A 14,873-nucleotide genomic window follows, 5' to 3' on the forward strand; every position below is an offset into this window, starting at 1 on the left:
GAGAGCCCGGAGTCTGAAACCGGGTGTCCCGTCGGGGGCGTGCTTTGTGAATCAGTGGCGATCGGTGCTGGGAAAAGTGGAGCAGTCTGGTGGGGGGGGGGCAGGGGCTAGTGGGCGAGGCCAGGGTGGGGGACAGGAACTATCAGACTTCCTGCCCAGGAAGAGGTAGGGCAGACGCAGGGGGCGGCGGAGAAGCCACAGGTGATCCGAGACGGTCTAGACTGAGAGGCTCAGTGGCCCCCGTGGAAACAGAGCAAGCCTGAGATCCAGTAGGTGGAGGCCGTGAGTCGGCCAGGACTGATGGGTCCAGGAGAGCTCTCCCTTCTCCTTCCACCCTTCCCCATTGCTTTTCCTGGAAGGGGCCCCTTCCTCTGAGCTCCCCTACCCCAGGAGAGGGCTGCTATGTTGCGATCTTACCTGGCTTTGCCTCAGGGCAGACATCCTGGGGGGATTGGTGGGGGGGGGGGAAGGCTCTGCAGGGGTTGAGGTTGGCAGTTGGAGTCCTGAGGCCCTCGCACTTCATCCCAGAGGAACAAGGAATCTTCGCGAAGCCAGCCTGAAGTGGGGAGAGAAGCAGCAGCGCCCCCAGAGAGCAGCCCCGCCCCTGCCAGAGTCCTCTCACCGTTGGCTCGATCCTGGCCTCCGTGTCCCCCGATAACTGCGTGCGGTATCCAGCCTGTAGGAACTTACAAAGGGGGCGGGTGGGGGTGCGGTCTAGATAATTCTCTCTTCGTGGCTTGTTGGAGTTTCTCTATTCTCCCACCTGGGTCTGACCTCCCTTCTCAAGGGGCCTCCACGCGGCTCTCCCTCACTCCCCCCCCTGCCCAGCCCCACCGGTGGGCAGCGGGGCAGGTCCCTGATGAGACTTTTTACTGGCCCCTCCGTGCCAGAGGGCTCAGAGTTGCTCCGTCAGAAGCCACTGGTTTTCAGAGGGGCATCCTGGCTGGTCAGGTGCAGAGCATCAGGAGCTGGGAGGGCTAAGTCCTGGTGGCCGAGGGACAGGCTTGGAGGCCAGAGAACCTTGGGTTTGAGTCCCGTGTCGGGACTTAACTGGCTGTGCGACCTGGGGCTGTCTAGGTAGACTTCCTGTGAACTTCAGTTGATACGGGGGAGAATAATAACACCTACCTGCTAGAGCAGTGCCGTCCGGTAGAACTTTCTGCAACGACGGAAAGGTCTGGCTCACCGTCCAGTATGGGTAGCCAGCAGCTGCCCGTGTTTATGGAGCCCTTGAAATGTGGCTACTGTGAGAATCTGAGTTTTACGTTGAGTTTTCATTAACGTTCACTAGCCCCCCGTGGCTCGTGGCTTCATCTGGTGGACCGTGCGGTCATAGGGAGCATTACAAGGATCACATAAGATGATGCCTCTTGATTGCTCGGTACAGTCTCTTGCACGTAGGAGGGCCTCGGCAATGCATTCTCCCAATGGGACAGAGTCCCGGCGTTGCCAAGGCCTCAAAGAGCGAGGACAAGAGTCGTGGGGTTGTGGATGCGGTGGAACATTCCAGGGCCCCTTCCCATTTGCTGCTTGTTGGCCCCACAGGCCCAGCCCCACAGCATAGCAGTGTAGGTGTCCCGAGCACTCCCTGACAGGAGCACTGACTGGAACACTGCCGTCTGGGGAGGTTAAGTGACTGGCTTGTGGTCTCAGGTGGACCAGAGGCAGGTTCAGAACGAGAAACTAAGGTCTGTTTTCAATCAGGAACCAATGACTCGTCCCACAGGCCATATTGAGGCGTGGTCTTCCTGCATGGCCCCCCCCCCCCCCCAAGACCCACCTGTATGTACTTCCAGACTTTGATTCCGGGGCTGGGAAGGCCCCAGACAACGCCTCTGAAGAATCCAGTGAAACGTGTGTCAGCCACGTGTAGATCAGGGTGGCTCGGTCTGGGCATTCTTGACATTTGAGGCTGGAGAATTCTTTGGGGTGAGGCTGTCCTGTGTTTCCCAAGATCAGCAGCTTCCCTGGCCCCTACCCACTAGCTGTCAGTAGCGCCTCTCCAGTTGTGACACCCCTGTCCCCAGACATTGCCAAAGGTCCCCCCGGGGAGCACAGTTGCCCCTGGTTGTGAACCCTTGGTGTAGGGGGAAGGATTCTCGATTGCAGAGCAGGGAGAGTTGGTCGCCACCATCTCGCTTTGTGACCCAGGGCGGCTCTTGGCCCTCTCTGGGCCTCATTTTCCTTATCTGTAAAATGAGAGGTGGAACGTGGCAGTGACTTGGGAGGGGGTCTGTTTGAGAGGTAACTGATCCATAAACAAGTTGCTAAATAACCGATCGTGATTTTTATGGCCTATGACATGCCGCCCCTCCTGCCATCCTTGCCTAGGGAGAGAGGACCCTTTGACCCCTTTAATCTAAGAAGGCACCAGCCTGTTGGTGGTGAACTCAGTGGTGGGTGGATAGAATGGGGCTCTGTGCCTGCCCACAGTCAGCCTGTTCCCCCCCCAACCCCCCACACCTCATTTTCCTTTCCTGCCACCCAGATTTGCCAGCCAGCCTGTGTCCTTAAAAAGTCCTAGCCAGTGTTTCATTTGTAGTGCTGACCTTATGGGGAGACCCCCAAAATTTAACGAGCTGCCTCTGCAAGGGTAATGTGACTTTTACAGCCTGTTGAGGGCAAGGGGAGATTTGCATAATGTTCTAAGGGGATTAGGTGGCTGGGGGTTGCCATGGCAACCCCACAGGGCTGAATTGAGAATTTTTCCTCCTGGCGAGAGTTGGCCAATGGAGTCTGGGAAGGTGGGGGAGGGAGGCAGAGGGTTATCTGAGGGGAGGGAGGGGATGGAGGGCCCAAGGGATGGGGGGGGGGGTGGGTAGTGGCGCCTGGGATGAATGGGCAGTGTTGGGGGAAGGTCTAATCTGAAAAGGCTTTCCCTGTTCTGTCTACACAAGCAAGCTCTTTGAGGGCCATCCCCTGGAGTGGGGGTGGGAGGCAAGCAGAGTTTAATGTGTTTGGGAACCAAGAAATTAAAGTGAACAAATATTTAAAGATTATTGGATCTTGTTAACAGGAAGCCCGGTGGATGGAGATTGAGAGTCTGAGAAATGAAAGTCATAGAGTCTTAGAGCCAGGGAGGGACTTGGCTGTCACCTAGGCCCAGGTTACTCCCATGGAGTGGCGTCTAACCCTGTGTCCCTGTTGAGTCGCCGTTGAATGCTCCTAAGGACGGGGCGCTCACCCACACGCAGCGCCTGATTCATTTTTGAGAGCTCTCGTTCTTATACCGGGCCCAAATCTGCCTCCTTCATGCAATGGAAACCGAAGCCCGAGTGCAGGACAGGCCTGGGGCTGGAGTGCAAGTCCCTAGACTTCGCCTTGCCACCTCTTCCCAGGGCCAGTAGGCTAGGTGCGTCCTCTCCCCCAGTCCCCACACACCCTCTTTCCCCTTCCTCACTCAGCTCACTGTTCCCGATTCACTCACTCCCCAGACTCCCGAAGGAAATGCCGGAGATTTCTAGCAGGCAGAGAAAAGGAAGGCGGGATTCCTTCTCGGGGAGCACGTGGAGGGTCCTGTCACAACCGCGGGCACCCCAGACTCTTCCCTTCCGTGGGGCTTAGCTGGATGAAGGCGAGGGTACTGGATCTTCGCTGCCGTCCTTCTCTGCGTGAAGGACACGGGGACTAGCGCACACAGTGTCTGGCATAAGCTGGCCCCAGCCAGCGTCCTGTTCCCTCCCTCGGGGGACAGATTGTCAGGGTCACACCAGGCTGGGCCTTTTCTTGTACCAAGCCCTCCCGGCATAAAGAATTCAGCAGGCTTCCTCGGAAGGCATAAATATTTAATGGCATTGTAGTTATATATAATTTGATCAATATGTCAGTGCTAAAAGGGCCTTTAAGGAGGCTCACCTATCATTGAGTGATCTGTGATGTAAACCCTGCCAGCCCCTCCAGAAGCAGGGGTCATTATCTCCCTCAGCTGCTAAGTGGATCATTTATTTGCCCCCCTTCTTAAAGGGGGGGTGGTGGTGGTGCTGTTTTCCCCTAGAGCCTGTGGGGCCAGGACTCCCCACGCCGGCTTTTGCTGGAGGTCTCACCCCCGCTTCGTGCCTGGACTTCCTTCCCGCTGGTGATAAAACACCCACTTGCTTTATCTGAGTTCTCTCCAAGCTCGATCTGAGCAGAAACTGCCTGGCAAGGAATTTCTTGGTACAGTCCAATAATTGAGGGCCTATCAATTTAGAATTGCCTGGGAAAAGCAATGGGATATTTTGAGTTAAAATTACTCCAGCGCATTGTTCCAGAACCTTCCACCATTTGGTTGCTTAGTGGTTGTGGTGCCCGGCTGCTGCACCCTCCCTCTTCTGCACAGCCCCCAACTTCCCCTTGTGCCCCTCTGATTTTAATTCAAGATGAAGCAGATTCACTTTGAACACCCCGGGACTTGAGTCCGAGAACCAGGTCAAACCCGGCTAAAATTCAAGAACCCCAGAGTGGACCGGGTCCCCACCCCAAACACACACGTTTCTAGAGGAGAAATCTGTGGCCCGGCCACCAGGATGAGCCCTTCCGACAGTAGCTGCTTGACATTGACAGATTGGATGTCACTGCTCTTGAATGGTTTGTGCTGTGAGGACTGCTCCTGGGGACTGAGTCAGCCAGCGGCAGCCCAGCCCCCGCCCCCCCCAAAGCCCAGCCACGCCTCCAAGTGGCTGGAGGTGGCTTGTCCCTTCTCTCATCATCCTTTAAACTCTTGCCGTGCTCCATTTTACTGAGCTCTATGGAGGAGCGCTATGTCACAGAGCAATTCAGGAATGATTAGCAGGCTAAAACTAAGTGACCTCGCCTAGATCTTACAAGGTACCACTTGGCCACTGTTGTGTAGACAACCGAATTGAAACCTGGGGGAGAGAAGTGATTTGCCCAAAGCCACACGGCTAGATAGATGGAGGCAGAAGAGCTGGGGGGTGGGGGTGGGGTGGGTAGAACCAGAGCTGCGTGGCTTTGGGTCATAACATGCTCTTTATTTTACCTTTTTTAATGTTTATTTATTTTTAAGAGAGAGAGAGAGCAAGCAGGGAGGAGCAGAGAGAGAGGGAGACGCAGAACCCGAAGCAGGCTCCAGGCTCCAAGCAGCCAGCACAGAGTTGTGGGGCTTGAACGCACAAACCGGGAGATCATGACCTGAGCCGAAGTCGGACGCTTAACCGACCGAGCCACCATGTTATGGCGCCCCCATAACATGTTCTTTAAAGTGGCAGATTTCGGGGCGCCTGGGTGGCTCCGTCGGTTAAGCGTCCGACTTCGGCTCAGGTCATGATCTCGCGGTTCGTGAGTTTGAGCCCCACATCGGGCTCTGCGCTGACAGCTCAGAGCCTGGAACTTGTTTCAGGTTCTGTGTCTCCCTCTCTCTCTGCCCCTCCCCTGCTCGCACTCTGTCTCTCTCTGTCTCTCAACAATAAACAAATGCTAAAAAAAAAATTAAAACAAAAAAGTAAAGTGGCAGATTTCTCCTTCTCCCCGTTCCCATTTGGCTGAGATGAAAATGAAGCACCTGAAAGCCCACGGGTACAGACGACCAGGCGGTTTGAAAATAAATGGCAGGGAGAGGGTCAGGTGGACATGGCTGTGGGCTGTGTTGAGCGGTCAGCCACATTTTCAAAAAAAGAAAAAGGGCCAAACGCTGGCTGGATGCTGCAGGCCAGGAGCAGGAAGGCGGTGGGGCGGGGAGCAAGAGCAGGTGCCGGCCCCCCTTGTTCAGCGTGCCGGGAGGGGGGCTGGGGCCCGAGGCTGCTTAAGCAGCAGGGCCATGCATACAGGAGCGCGGTTCGAGACGCAGCCTTCTAGAATGCTCAGGTACCCTCGGTTTACAGCAAGATGTTCGGAGGTCCTGCTTTTAATGAGGAGATGATCATCGCGCAGACGGGAGCCACTAAGGCACGCTGAGCAGCTTGCTCCTTGGGAAATTACCCTTGCCCCCCACTATCTTGTTTTCCGTCGTTTATTAGCCTAACAGTCTCGACGGAGATGCGGGGCAGACGTTACTCCCCGCGCCCAGTCGGGAGCACAGATTCCTCATCTCGCGGGGTCTCTGTGCACCTGTCTCTGAACTGCTTCTGTCTGTGTCTGGTAGATTAGTGCCTTCTGAGGAACAGTGTTTTTCCACCAGCAAAGCTGCCTGCTTTGAACCACACTTGAAAAGCAATGTTCAAAGGCCGCACCAGCCTCCCCAACACCTTTTTCCAAAGGCGGCCGTCTTCCTGCCGCCGGCACCTACCTGCTCTCGGGTTTGTATCTGAAGATCTGGCTCAAAGAAGGCGGCGACTTTGTGGGACCCGCGCGGAGGGAAGGACCTGGGCCAGCCTCGCGCGGACCACGGCTGCCTTATTGATAACAATTCCCTGGATCGCCGAGAGGAGTTTTCCGACGTGTGATCTAGTTCCAGTTGGTGATTTGTGACCTGTCCCAATTGTTGAAGCCACATGTCTGGATTTCCCCCCCCCCCCCTTTCTTGGAACTGATGTTCAGGGCTTGTTTGAATTGGACCAAATGCTGTTTTAACAGCTGTTCGAATCGGAAATGCTGTCGATTATTAACCCCGACGGTAGTGTTTCTTTCAAAGAGACTTCTCCAGGCTCTCTCAAAATGTCAAAATTTGGCTTCTTGGTAGGAAGGCGTTTAGTGAAGTTGCTTCGCTGCCGAGCGAGCGTCAGTTTCCCCATCTGAAACAGGGAGAGTGTAGTTCTAAGTGCCTTCCCTACAGGGTTACTGCGAGCGAGCTCATGGAACGTGCTTGGGAACAGCTGGGGTGGTGGGTGTTAGCTGTTACTCTTGTTGTTACGAGTGGCTCTGGCCGGCCAGCTTTTATTTCCAGGAGCTTCCCCCCCTGCGATCCCCGCCCTCAAAAAAAAAAAAATGTTGAAAACAGTCTTTGAGTGAACTCACCAGTGTGGTGAGCCCACTCCCGGGGTTGGGTGGCCGGCGTAGAGATGGGTGTGGCTCAGTCCCGCTTCTGCTATTGGTGGAGACCAGGGGGGCTGGAAGGAGCGTGCTCTCCTTCCACCCCAGACCCATCCACGGGGAAGCCCTGTTTTACTATAAATGCTCTCCAAGTATACGGCCACCCCTCCCCTCTCTGCCCTGCTCCCATTCCTACGTAATCCTATCTCGTGCTGCCAGACCTTCATTGGGTTCGGGCGCAGGACGGGGCCTGAATGCCGATGCCCCAGGCCTCCAGAAAGTTCCTTGTCTGTGTGGAGTTGTTCTGATGGCCCCTGGTTGATACCTGCGGTGTTGGGACGTGGGTGAAGGAGGCACGAACTGCTTCCAGTAGGGTGGAAGGGTGAGACTGGGAACTTGTTCTGAGCCGTGGTCACCTGGTGGCCCGGATGCCAAACCTTGAACCGGGCACAGCTATGTGAACTCTCAGCAGGTCCCTTTTCCTCAAAACCAGAGGATGCTGGGCTCCGGACCGAGCCCTGCAGGAAGGAAGAGCCCACCTGTGGGGAGGCTGTGGCCGCATGTTTGCTAAAGGGTATTGGGAAGGGGAAGGACAGCTACTTTTCATTTTTTGCCTTGAACTCCCAAGACCCTGATACTTGACCTATTTGCTAGAGGAAGTAGGCAGATGGGAAACCTTTTATAACCACCCGCCCCCGAGAGCTGTAGCTACACGTAGACCACAGTAACTGTGGGGGTTCAGAGCCTGCCCGCCGCCTGCCTTCCTGGCTCAGGGGTGGGGGCAGCGGCCAGAGACCCACCGAGAAGGCTTGCAGTTGGTCTGGCTCGACCGCACTGCCTCATCCTGTTGGCGGAGAGCTTACCCACCTCCCCTCCCAGCTGTACGCCAACATTTCATCCACCGGGCCCATCCTGCCCGTGTTGATCTGCGGCCACGGGGACCCTGCAATAGGAAGCCTTGAAAAATAAATGCAGGGAGGCTATTTGAGATTCTTCTGGCTGAGTGTTCATTGAGCACTTACTACGTGCCAGGCACTGCTGTGCTAGTCATTTGAGGTAAGAGGCTTTGGACCAATGAGATTCCTAAGCATTGAGCCTGGTTTGTTTAGTTTCTCTCTCCCCCCCCCCCCCAAATATTTTGGGGCACGTGGGTGGCTCAGTTGGTTAAGCGTTTGACTTTGGCTCAGGCCATGATCTCACCGTCTGTGAGTTCGAACCCCACATCGGGCTCTGTGCTGACAGCTCAGAGCCTGGAGCCTGCTTTGGATTCTGTGTCTCCCCCCTTCTCTCTCTACACCTCCCCCACTTGCACTCTTTCTCTCTCTCAAGAATAAAATAAAACATAAACAATTTTTTTTAATGTTTTATTTTATTCTTGAGAGAGAGACAGAGTGTGAGTGAGCAAGGGTCAGAGTGAGAGAGGGACACAGAATCTGAAGGAGGCCCCAGGCTCTTAACTGTCGGCACAGATCCTGACACGAGGCTTGAACTCACAAGCCGTGAGATCATGACCTGAGCCGAAGTCGGACGCTCAACCAACTGAGTCACCCGGGCACCCTGTTTAGTTTATTTCTGTTTCTTTTACGTTTTTAATATATCCTTCTATTCTGATTTGTCACATCAGCGTGTGACAGTTGAGTGACCATGTTGATCTATGCAGGTTTGGACTGAGATGCAGACTGATTGTTCTAGAGCTCCCGCCCCATACAGCCCTGATTCCTGTTTCCTTCCCCTTCCCCACGATCAACCGAGGAAAAAATGAACAGAAATGAGAAAGGGTCCTGGTTTGGGGTGGTACTCTTCCCACTTCCTTAGGTTAATAATTTATACAGCAATTACTTCGCAATCTTCCCAGATTCCTTACATTATAAATGACGGACATTTAGCGGGTGAAGCCCAGGGTGGCTGCTAAAAACCCTGCAGTGCACGGAACAAATGTCAAATGGCAATGGCACGGGGGCTGAGAAAGTCTGACATGCAGTGACCTTCACTGGAGTATATACTCAAATGTGCAGATGTAGCAGTGAGGCCCATAGGTCTCAGCCAGGGGAATACGGGATACTGCCTCTCTACCCTGCAGTTTGGAAGCGGGGACCACTATTGACATTCAGTGGGTCTCACATACCGGGGACGGTCCTCTGCAGCAAAGAACTGTTGCGCCCAAATGCCCACAGTGGGAAACGCTGGCCCCGGTTCCTGAGGATCAGAGTGATTGATCGGCAGAGTGTAGCAATCCCTGGTGTAGAAGACAGGCTGTCTGTGTCTGTGGCGGGCGCCCCAGGATGTAGGGCCGCACCGGGCCCCTCGGGTCCCCCGGGGGTGTGGCCTGTCTCCGATTCGCCAATCAGAGACGTCCTCATTAGTGGTGGCGGTGCGAGCTCCGGGAATAGGGGTCTGTTTGCAAGCCTTCAGACAGCGTTGTTTTTATTTTAAGTGCACAAGGATTTCTCGTGGAGAATCGTTTGACATGCAGATGATCACAGATTTTTAAAGGCTGTTGTCATGGTTTGCAGTGTGCTGATGAGAGCTTTGCAGCCCGCCCTGGGCCCCCTCAGTCCTGGCGGCCTCAGGATTCGTTGCGAGCGGAGAAAAGCGATCGCGAGACGTGTGCCTCTATCAGTGGGCCTCGCTCGGCCTTCCTGCCTGGTCACCGTTAACCATGTGACACAAGTTTTTGGTTTTTTTTTTTTTTTTTTTTTTTTTGTAAACCACTCTTCATCCGGGGCTGACATAGGGCAGGGTGGCAGAAGCGGTTGATATTCATCTAAATGGGAGCTTTTCTGGAATGTTGGTGGTGGAGCAGAGAACTGGTCAAGCCTTCCTACCAGTGGCCCATGTGCAGGATCAGGGTCCCAACCAGTTACCTCCTGAGCAGTTCTTCAAGAAGGCAGTGCCTTACCCTAAAAAGTGAAGCCTTAATGGTGGGATTTCGGGCCGGACAGCACAACTAGGGGTGGGGGGGGAGGGATCGTTCTGGCTCGGGAGCTGCAAAGTGAAAAGCGGAGGAGGGGGTGAAGCGGGTCCCCTTATCCACATATCCCTTTGGCACATGTGGCCCTGGGGGCTCCCTGTCACCTCCCGCTCTGAGAGCCAGAGAACCTGTCTTGCTCTAGGTTTTAGTGCGGTGGGGGAAGGGGAGGTCCTTGTTTCGTTCTGCTTTAATTAGGGCTTCTACCCAGAGCAGGCAGACTGCGTTCTGACCCAAACACATAGACCACCTCTGATAGGAAATCGGAGCTCTGCAAACTGTAGGCAGCCTGGCCTTTGGGGGGCGGGGGGGCAGTTGGAAGAAGTTTCGTCATGTTGTGTGCTGTGGACTTTTAGCAAGGCCTCCTGGCGGGAGGCCAGCTTGGCGGGGCGGGTTTGGGGGGGGTGGCGAGGAGAAAGCATGGAGGGTCTGTGGTTTCGGGGAGCGGTGGAGGGGAGTTTGTGCTTCCCCCCTGTGTGACATTTCAGCGACTTGATCGACCCGCCTGGGCTTCACGCGGTCTCCCTTCTTTTGCAGACAGAGATCGCGAAGAGATTGAACACGATTTTAGCACAGATCATGCCTTTCCTGTCACAAGAGGTAAGACCTCCTTTAACTGTGTCCTCCTTGTGTTTTTAGGGCAGCCCGGCGCCGGCCGGGTCTTACCGGAGCCCCTGCCCCTGTCCGTTCATACTGGCTGTAGTTGGCAACCTGGGGCTTTATGGAAACTTCTCCAGCACATCAGGGGGGCATTTGCTCGTTCTTGTAGTGGAACGGGTTCTTTGCTGCTGCCTGAGACCAAAGAGGAGGGTCCTGGCCTGTGATGGGGCTAGCAGTGGGTGCCTCTCGGCGCCCCCCCACCTCCCATCCAAACAGACATTCCTAGACACTGCTTCTCTGTGCCCCACCTCCCACTCCTGGAAACATCTAGAAGCAAGAAGCCTGGCCAGATAGTGCTAAGGGGCAGATCCTATAAAGGGAATGAGTTCCCAAGGGGGACCCCAGCCCCTAGGACAGAGTGTCCTCCCTAGAGGCATGACCAGTCGGTCTGTTAGCTACCAAGCACACTTTGCAAGGGACCACCCCCTGAGGCCTGGACGGGGCTAGTGGGTAACATGAGGGCAGCGTCTCCAAGGAGACCCCTTGGTGCAGGGCAGACAGGAGAGCTGCCTGAGAGGGGCCTGTTTGCGTCCAGCAGAGCTCCCTCCAGCTGGGGCAGGCCCTGCCTTCTGTTTTTCCCCCCACCGAGGGGCTGGGACCACCTCCGCTCCCCCCTGGACTCCTAGGTCTCTGAATCAGAGTAGCCACTGGTCATCGATTGAATCTACGTGAAAACAGGATAGGGTGACGTCCTCAGAGCTTGCAGCCCAGTGAGGTAGACAGCTGCATAGGAAGCAGGTACGAACTGCTTCCAAGGTGGAAGGGAACGAACGTACCAAGAAAACCTTTTTTAAACTAGGCCCGATTTTATAGAGCGGCTTTAGGTTCATGGCAACCTGTACGTGTGGAAGGCACAGAGATGTCCCGTAGGTTGCCTGTTTTCAGCGTCCCGCACCAGAGTGGGGTGTCGGTCATAGCCGGTGAGCCCGCACACCGCTCTCACGTTCCCTTTCTCTCTAGACACGTTTTTGTTCCTCCCTTTACTTGGAGAGGGATTGAGCGTATATAGAGTCACATACTTTTTTCTTTTTTTTTTTTAATATTTTTTGTTCGGGATTCTCCAAGGTTCTTTTTTTTTTTTAATTTTTTTTAAGCTTTATTTCTTTTTGAGAGAGAGAGAGAGAGCGTGAGTTGGGGGAGGAGCAGAGAAAGGGAGACCCAGAATCCGCAGCAGGCTCCAGGCTCCGAGCTGTCAGCACAGAGCCCGACGCGGAGCTCGAACTCACGAACCGCGAGATCATGACCTGAGCTGAAGTCGGACGCCCAACCGACTGAGCCACCCAGGCGCCCCTCACATACTTGTTTCTGAGCTCCTTGAACACAAGTTGCGCAGACCCTGACAGCCCCTCAGTGCCCTAGCTGCGTCGCCTACGAGTGGGAAGGTTCTCCTACACGACAGCCGTTACCCGCACTGAGAAAACTAATCATCGGAGAATATCATCTCCCGTCTAGCTCCTGTTCAAATGCGTGGAAGGGAGTTTTTTTGTATGTGTGGTAGAGGAAGGCGGTTGACCGATGGCCGTCTTTGGGCGCATCCCTATTTTAACTTGAAACAGTTCATGGGACGTTTGCACGAGTAATGCACACTCGCTGGAAAGGGCTGAAAGAAGGCGAAAATGCCCTGTCCCACCTGTTTAGTGGGCCTCTTCTGCTTTGTGAAGGGGGGGGGGCGCGTCTCCACCTGTCCCGAGCGGCCCTCCCTGTGCCCTTTGTGTCGGGAAGGCAGCCGCATCTCACACACCCCCTGTTCCCCGCAGCACCAGCAGCAGGTGGCACAGGCTGTGGAGCGTGCCAAGCAGGTCACCATGACGGAGCTAAACGCCATCATCGGGGTACGTGGACTCCCCAATCTGCCTCTCACCGTGTGTATAGCCCTTTAATTCCTCTCATTTAACTGTAACCAGAGATGGACCCTGACCTTAGCTGGCCTCAAAGAATGGCGGCCCCAGGGCTCCGGCTTCCCATGGGCTTGGCCCTGTTTGGGGGCTCTCTCCCCATCAGCTCCCCAGTGGCCCCCTACTCCCCACGTTGAGGGAGTGTCCCACATGCCTCCACCTCTAAATTCATCAGCCCCCAGCCTCCCCAGGGGGTGGGGCTCCGAGGTCACCCTCACACCCAGCCTCCTCCTCAAGCCTCCCTGGTGGGGGGGGCCTGTCTGCCCTGTGTCCCCTCCCTGGCAAAGGTCTGCCCTTCTTTGGCCACCTGGGATCAGAACTGTCTCTGCTGTACTGTTGATGTGAAACGTGCTGTGGAATTTGGGTTTGGGCTTTGTCGTGCCGGGCACTGAGCCGCCTGGTGGGGCGTTGGTCACGCACCCTTAGGAATTCTAGTGGGGGGTGTTCTGGAAGTCCTGTCTCCCCAGGAGCAGGGAAAGCATCCAAGAATGCTTTGGGAGGTCTACTTCTGGTGGGACCCCTCAGTGGAGGGAGGAAGCCAGATCCCTCCCCTTTTGCGTCCCTGACTCGCATCTTGGATTCACGAAGCATCTTTCTGCTGCTTTGAGTGAGGCTGAGGACATTTAAGATAAGCAGCTGAGGAAAACAGCTCTTTTCCCGTGACTTTGGGCAAGGCTCTTAGCCTCAGGCATACCTGTCCACCTCTGGTCCCTAAAATGAAGGGGGTGGGGGAGATCAATGCTTCCCATCCACGGACAGCTGGCTCATGGTCCCCAAGGGCAGCTTCTGAACAATGTAGATTTCAAGGCACTCTCCCTGCAGTTCTTTCCCGTAGGTCTGGGGGGGTGGGACTGGGAATCTGTGTTTCTGAAGTTTTTTTAGCTCATTCTGAAAGGTAGTCAGCCTTGGGAAGCAGTGGCCCAAAGGGCTGAGGTCCCGTTGGCCCTGACGTTCTGGGACCCTGCTCGGTCCTCATTTCTCTTTTGTTCTTACGTGAGGCCGTTATTTCAAGGTGGACCCGAAGGCCCCAGGGTGGTCCGCCTGGTGGAATAAACGAGAACTCCTGGGTTTTCGGCCTGGGGCAGAAACCCTGAGACATGCGTTCTAGCCATAGTTCTTCCCCGTGTGACCTCGGCAGGTCCTGCCTCTGCCCAGGCCTCAGTTTCTGCATCCGTTAAAGGAGGGAGTGGACCAGCCCATCTCCCTGGGCCCGAAAGCGCTGGGAGGCTGGGGTCAGAGGGGCAGAAGGATGCTGGTAGCTCCCGACACTCCCGTCCCGCCTCTGGGACCCGTGTCGGTTGTGTCCTGGGGTCAGTCCGTGGCAGTCACGCAATGCTGTTGCGGGAGGGCACCGGCAGAGGCCTGAGCATGGTCTAAACCCTGGCATTGCCAGGGAGGGGCAGAGCAGGGTCCGGAACAGGGACTGTGGGGAAGTGGTCAGTGCCTTCAGCCGTGGAGCTGGGAGGCAGTGCTCCTGAGGGTGAAATCCTAGCACCGTAAAGTGTGCTGTCTTCTCTGAGATCAGCCGGCAGGGGGTTTTTCAGCCCTGACACCTGTGAAGTTTGGGGCCAGACACTTTGTTGGGGGGCCTGCCCTGGGCACTGTAGGTGTTGAGCAGTACGCCTGGCTTCAAACCCACTGGGTGCCCATAGCGGCCCCCACACACAGTTGTGACCCCCAAAACTGTCTCCAGACATTGCCGGATGTCCATGGGGGCGGTGGGATGGCCTCCGGTGGAGAACCACCGACGTAACCGATGGCCTTGGTTTACAGAGAGGGGAAGTGATTCATGGATGGTCACATAGTGTCCGGGAGTGTCACCCCTCCCCCCGCTCAGCCCGTCTGGGGCCTGGGGCCTCTGTCTCAGTGACCCGTTCAACGGCTCGGTGGCCGATAGGGGTGGAAGGGGGACGCGGGGACGGGAAGTGCACCGTGAGCTCTGCCCTCCGAAATTTGTCCTCTTCCAGCCCCTCGCGTCCTGTCCCCTCTCCAGGCCGAGCCTTCCCGGCCCGCACCGGGGCCACAGTGGGTCCCCTCCCCCGCTTCCGCCTCCCTCTTTGGCATCGCAAATCCTCTTATGAAAATAACTTTTTTTTTTTTTTTTTTTTTTTCTAAATTCTAAGAAAAGAGCGAAATTGGGGAAGAAACGCTGCTTGGATTAGCTCCACTTCCTTTAAGTAGTATTTAGGAAGCTACAAGTTAGGTCAAGGCAGCTCGAGGCAGATATTGGAATTCAATTAAAGCCAACGAGTGGGGCCTGTGACCCCCATTTTCCAGGTAATTGCTTCTCCGGCTCTCAGTGAATGCAGCCGTCGCCCTGTCATTAAGCAGGCGGCCGTCTAATCGCTGCGCCTGACAGAGCGTCACAAGGCAGGCATTACGGACGGCTGAGGACGGCCGCGGCATGCTCGCACTGGGGAGCCGGGCCTGACTGCACTCCGGCG

General features: G+C 55.6%; 1 protein-coding gene across 8 annotated transcripts in view; it reads left to right on the forward strand.

The window, feature by feature from the left end:
- Nucleotides 1–14,873, forward strand: part of TLE3 (TLE family member 3, transcriptional corepressor) — a 47,983-nt gene that overhangs the window by 11,794 nt on the left and 21,316 nt on the right. For 4 of the 8 annotated variants that reach the window (XM_042988495.1, XM_042988497.1, XM_042988496.1 and 1 more), the window contains exons 5-6: nt 10,412–10,474; nt 12,292–12,396. In XM_042988495.1, the coding sequence (XP_042844429.1) occupies nt 10,412–10,474; nt 12,292–12,396 (168 nt within the window). The remainder of the gene's footprint in view (nt 1–10,411; nt 10,475–12,291; nt 12,397–14,873) is intronic. The other 4 variants (XM_042988499.1, XM_042988501.1, XM_042988500.1 and 1 more) reach the window with 1 other exon arrangement.

The sequence above is a fragment of the Panthera tigris genome, chromosome B3 (genome assembly GCF_018350195.1).
Source record: "Panthera tigris isolate Pti1 chromosome B3, P.tigris_Pti1_mat1.1, whole genome shotgun sequence".
Taxonomy (NCBI): domain Eukaryota; kingdom Metazoa; phylum Chordata; class Mammalia; order Carnivora; family Felidae; genus Panthera; species Panthera tigris.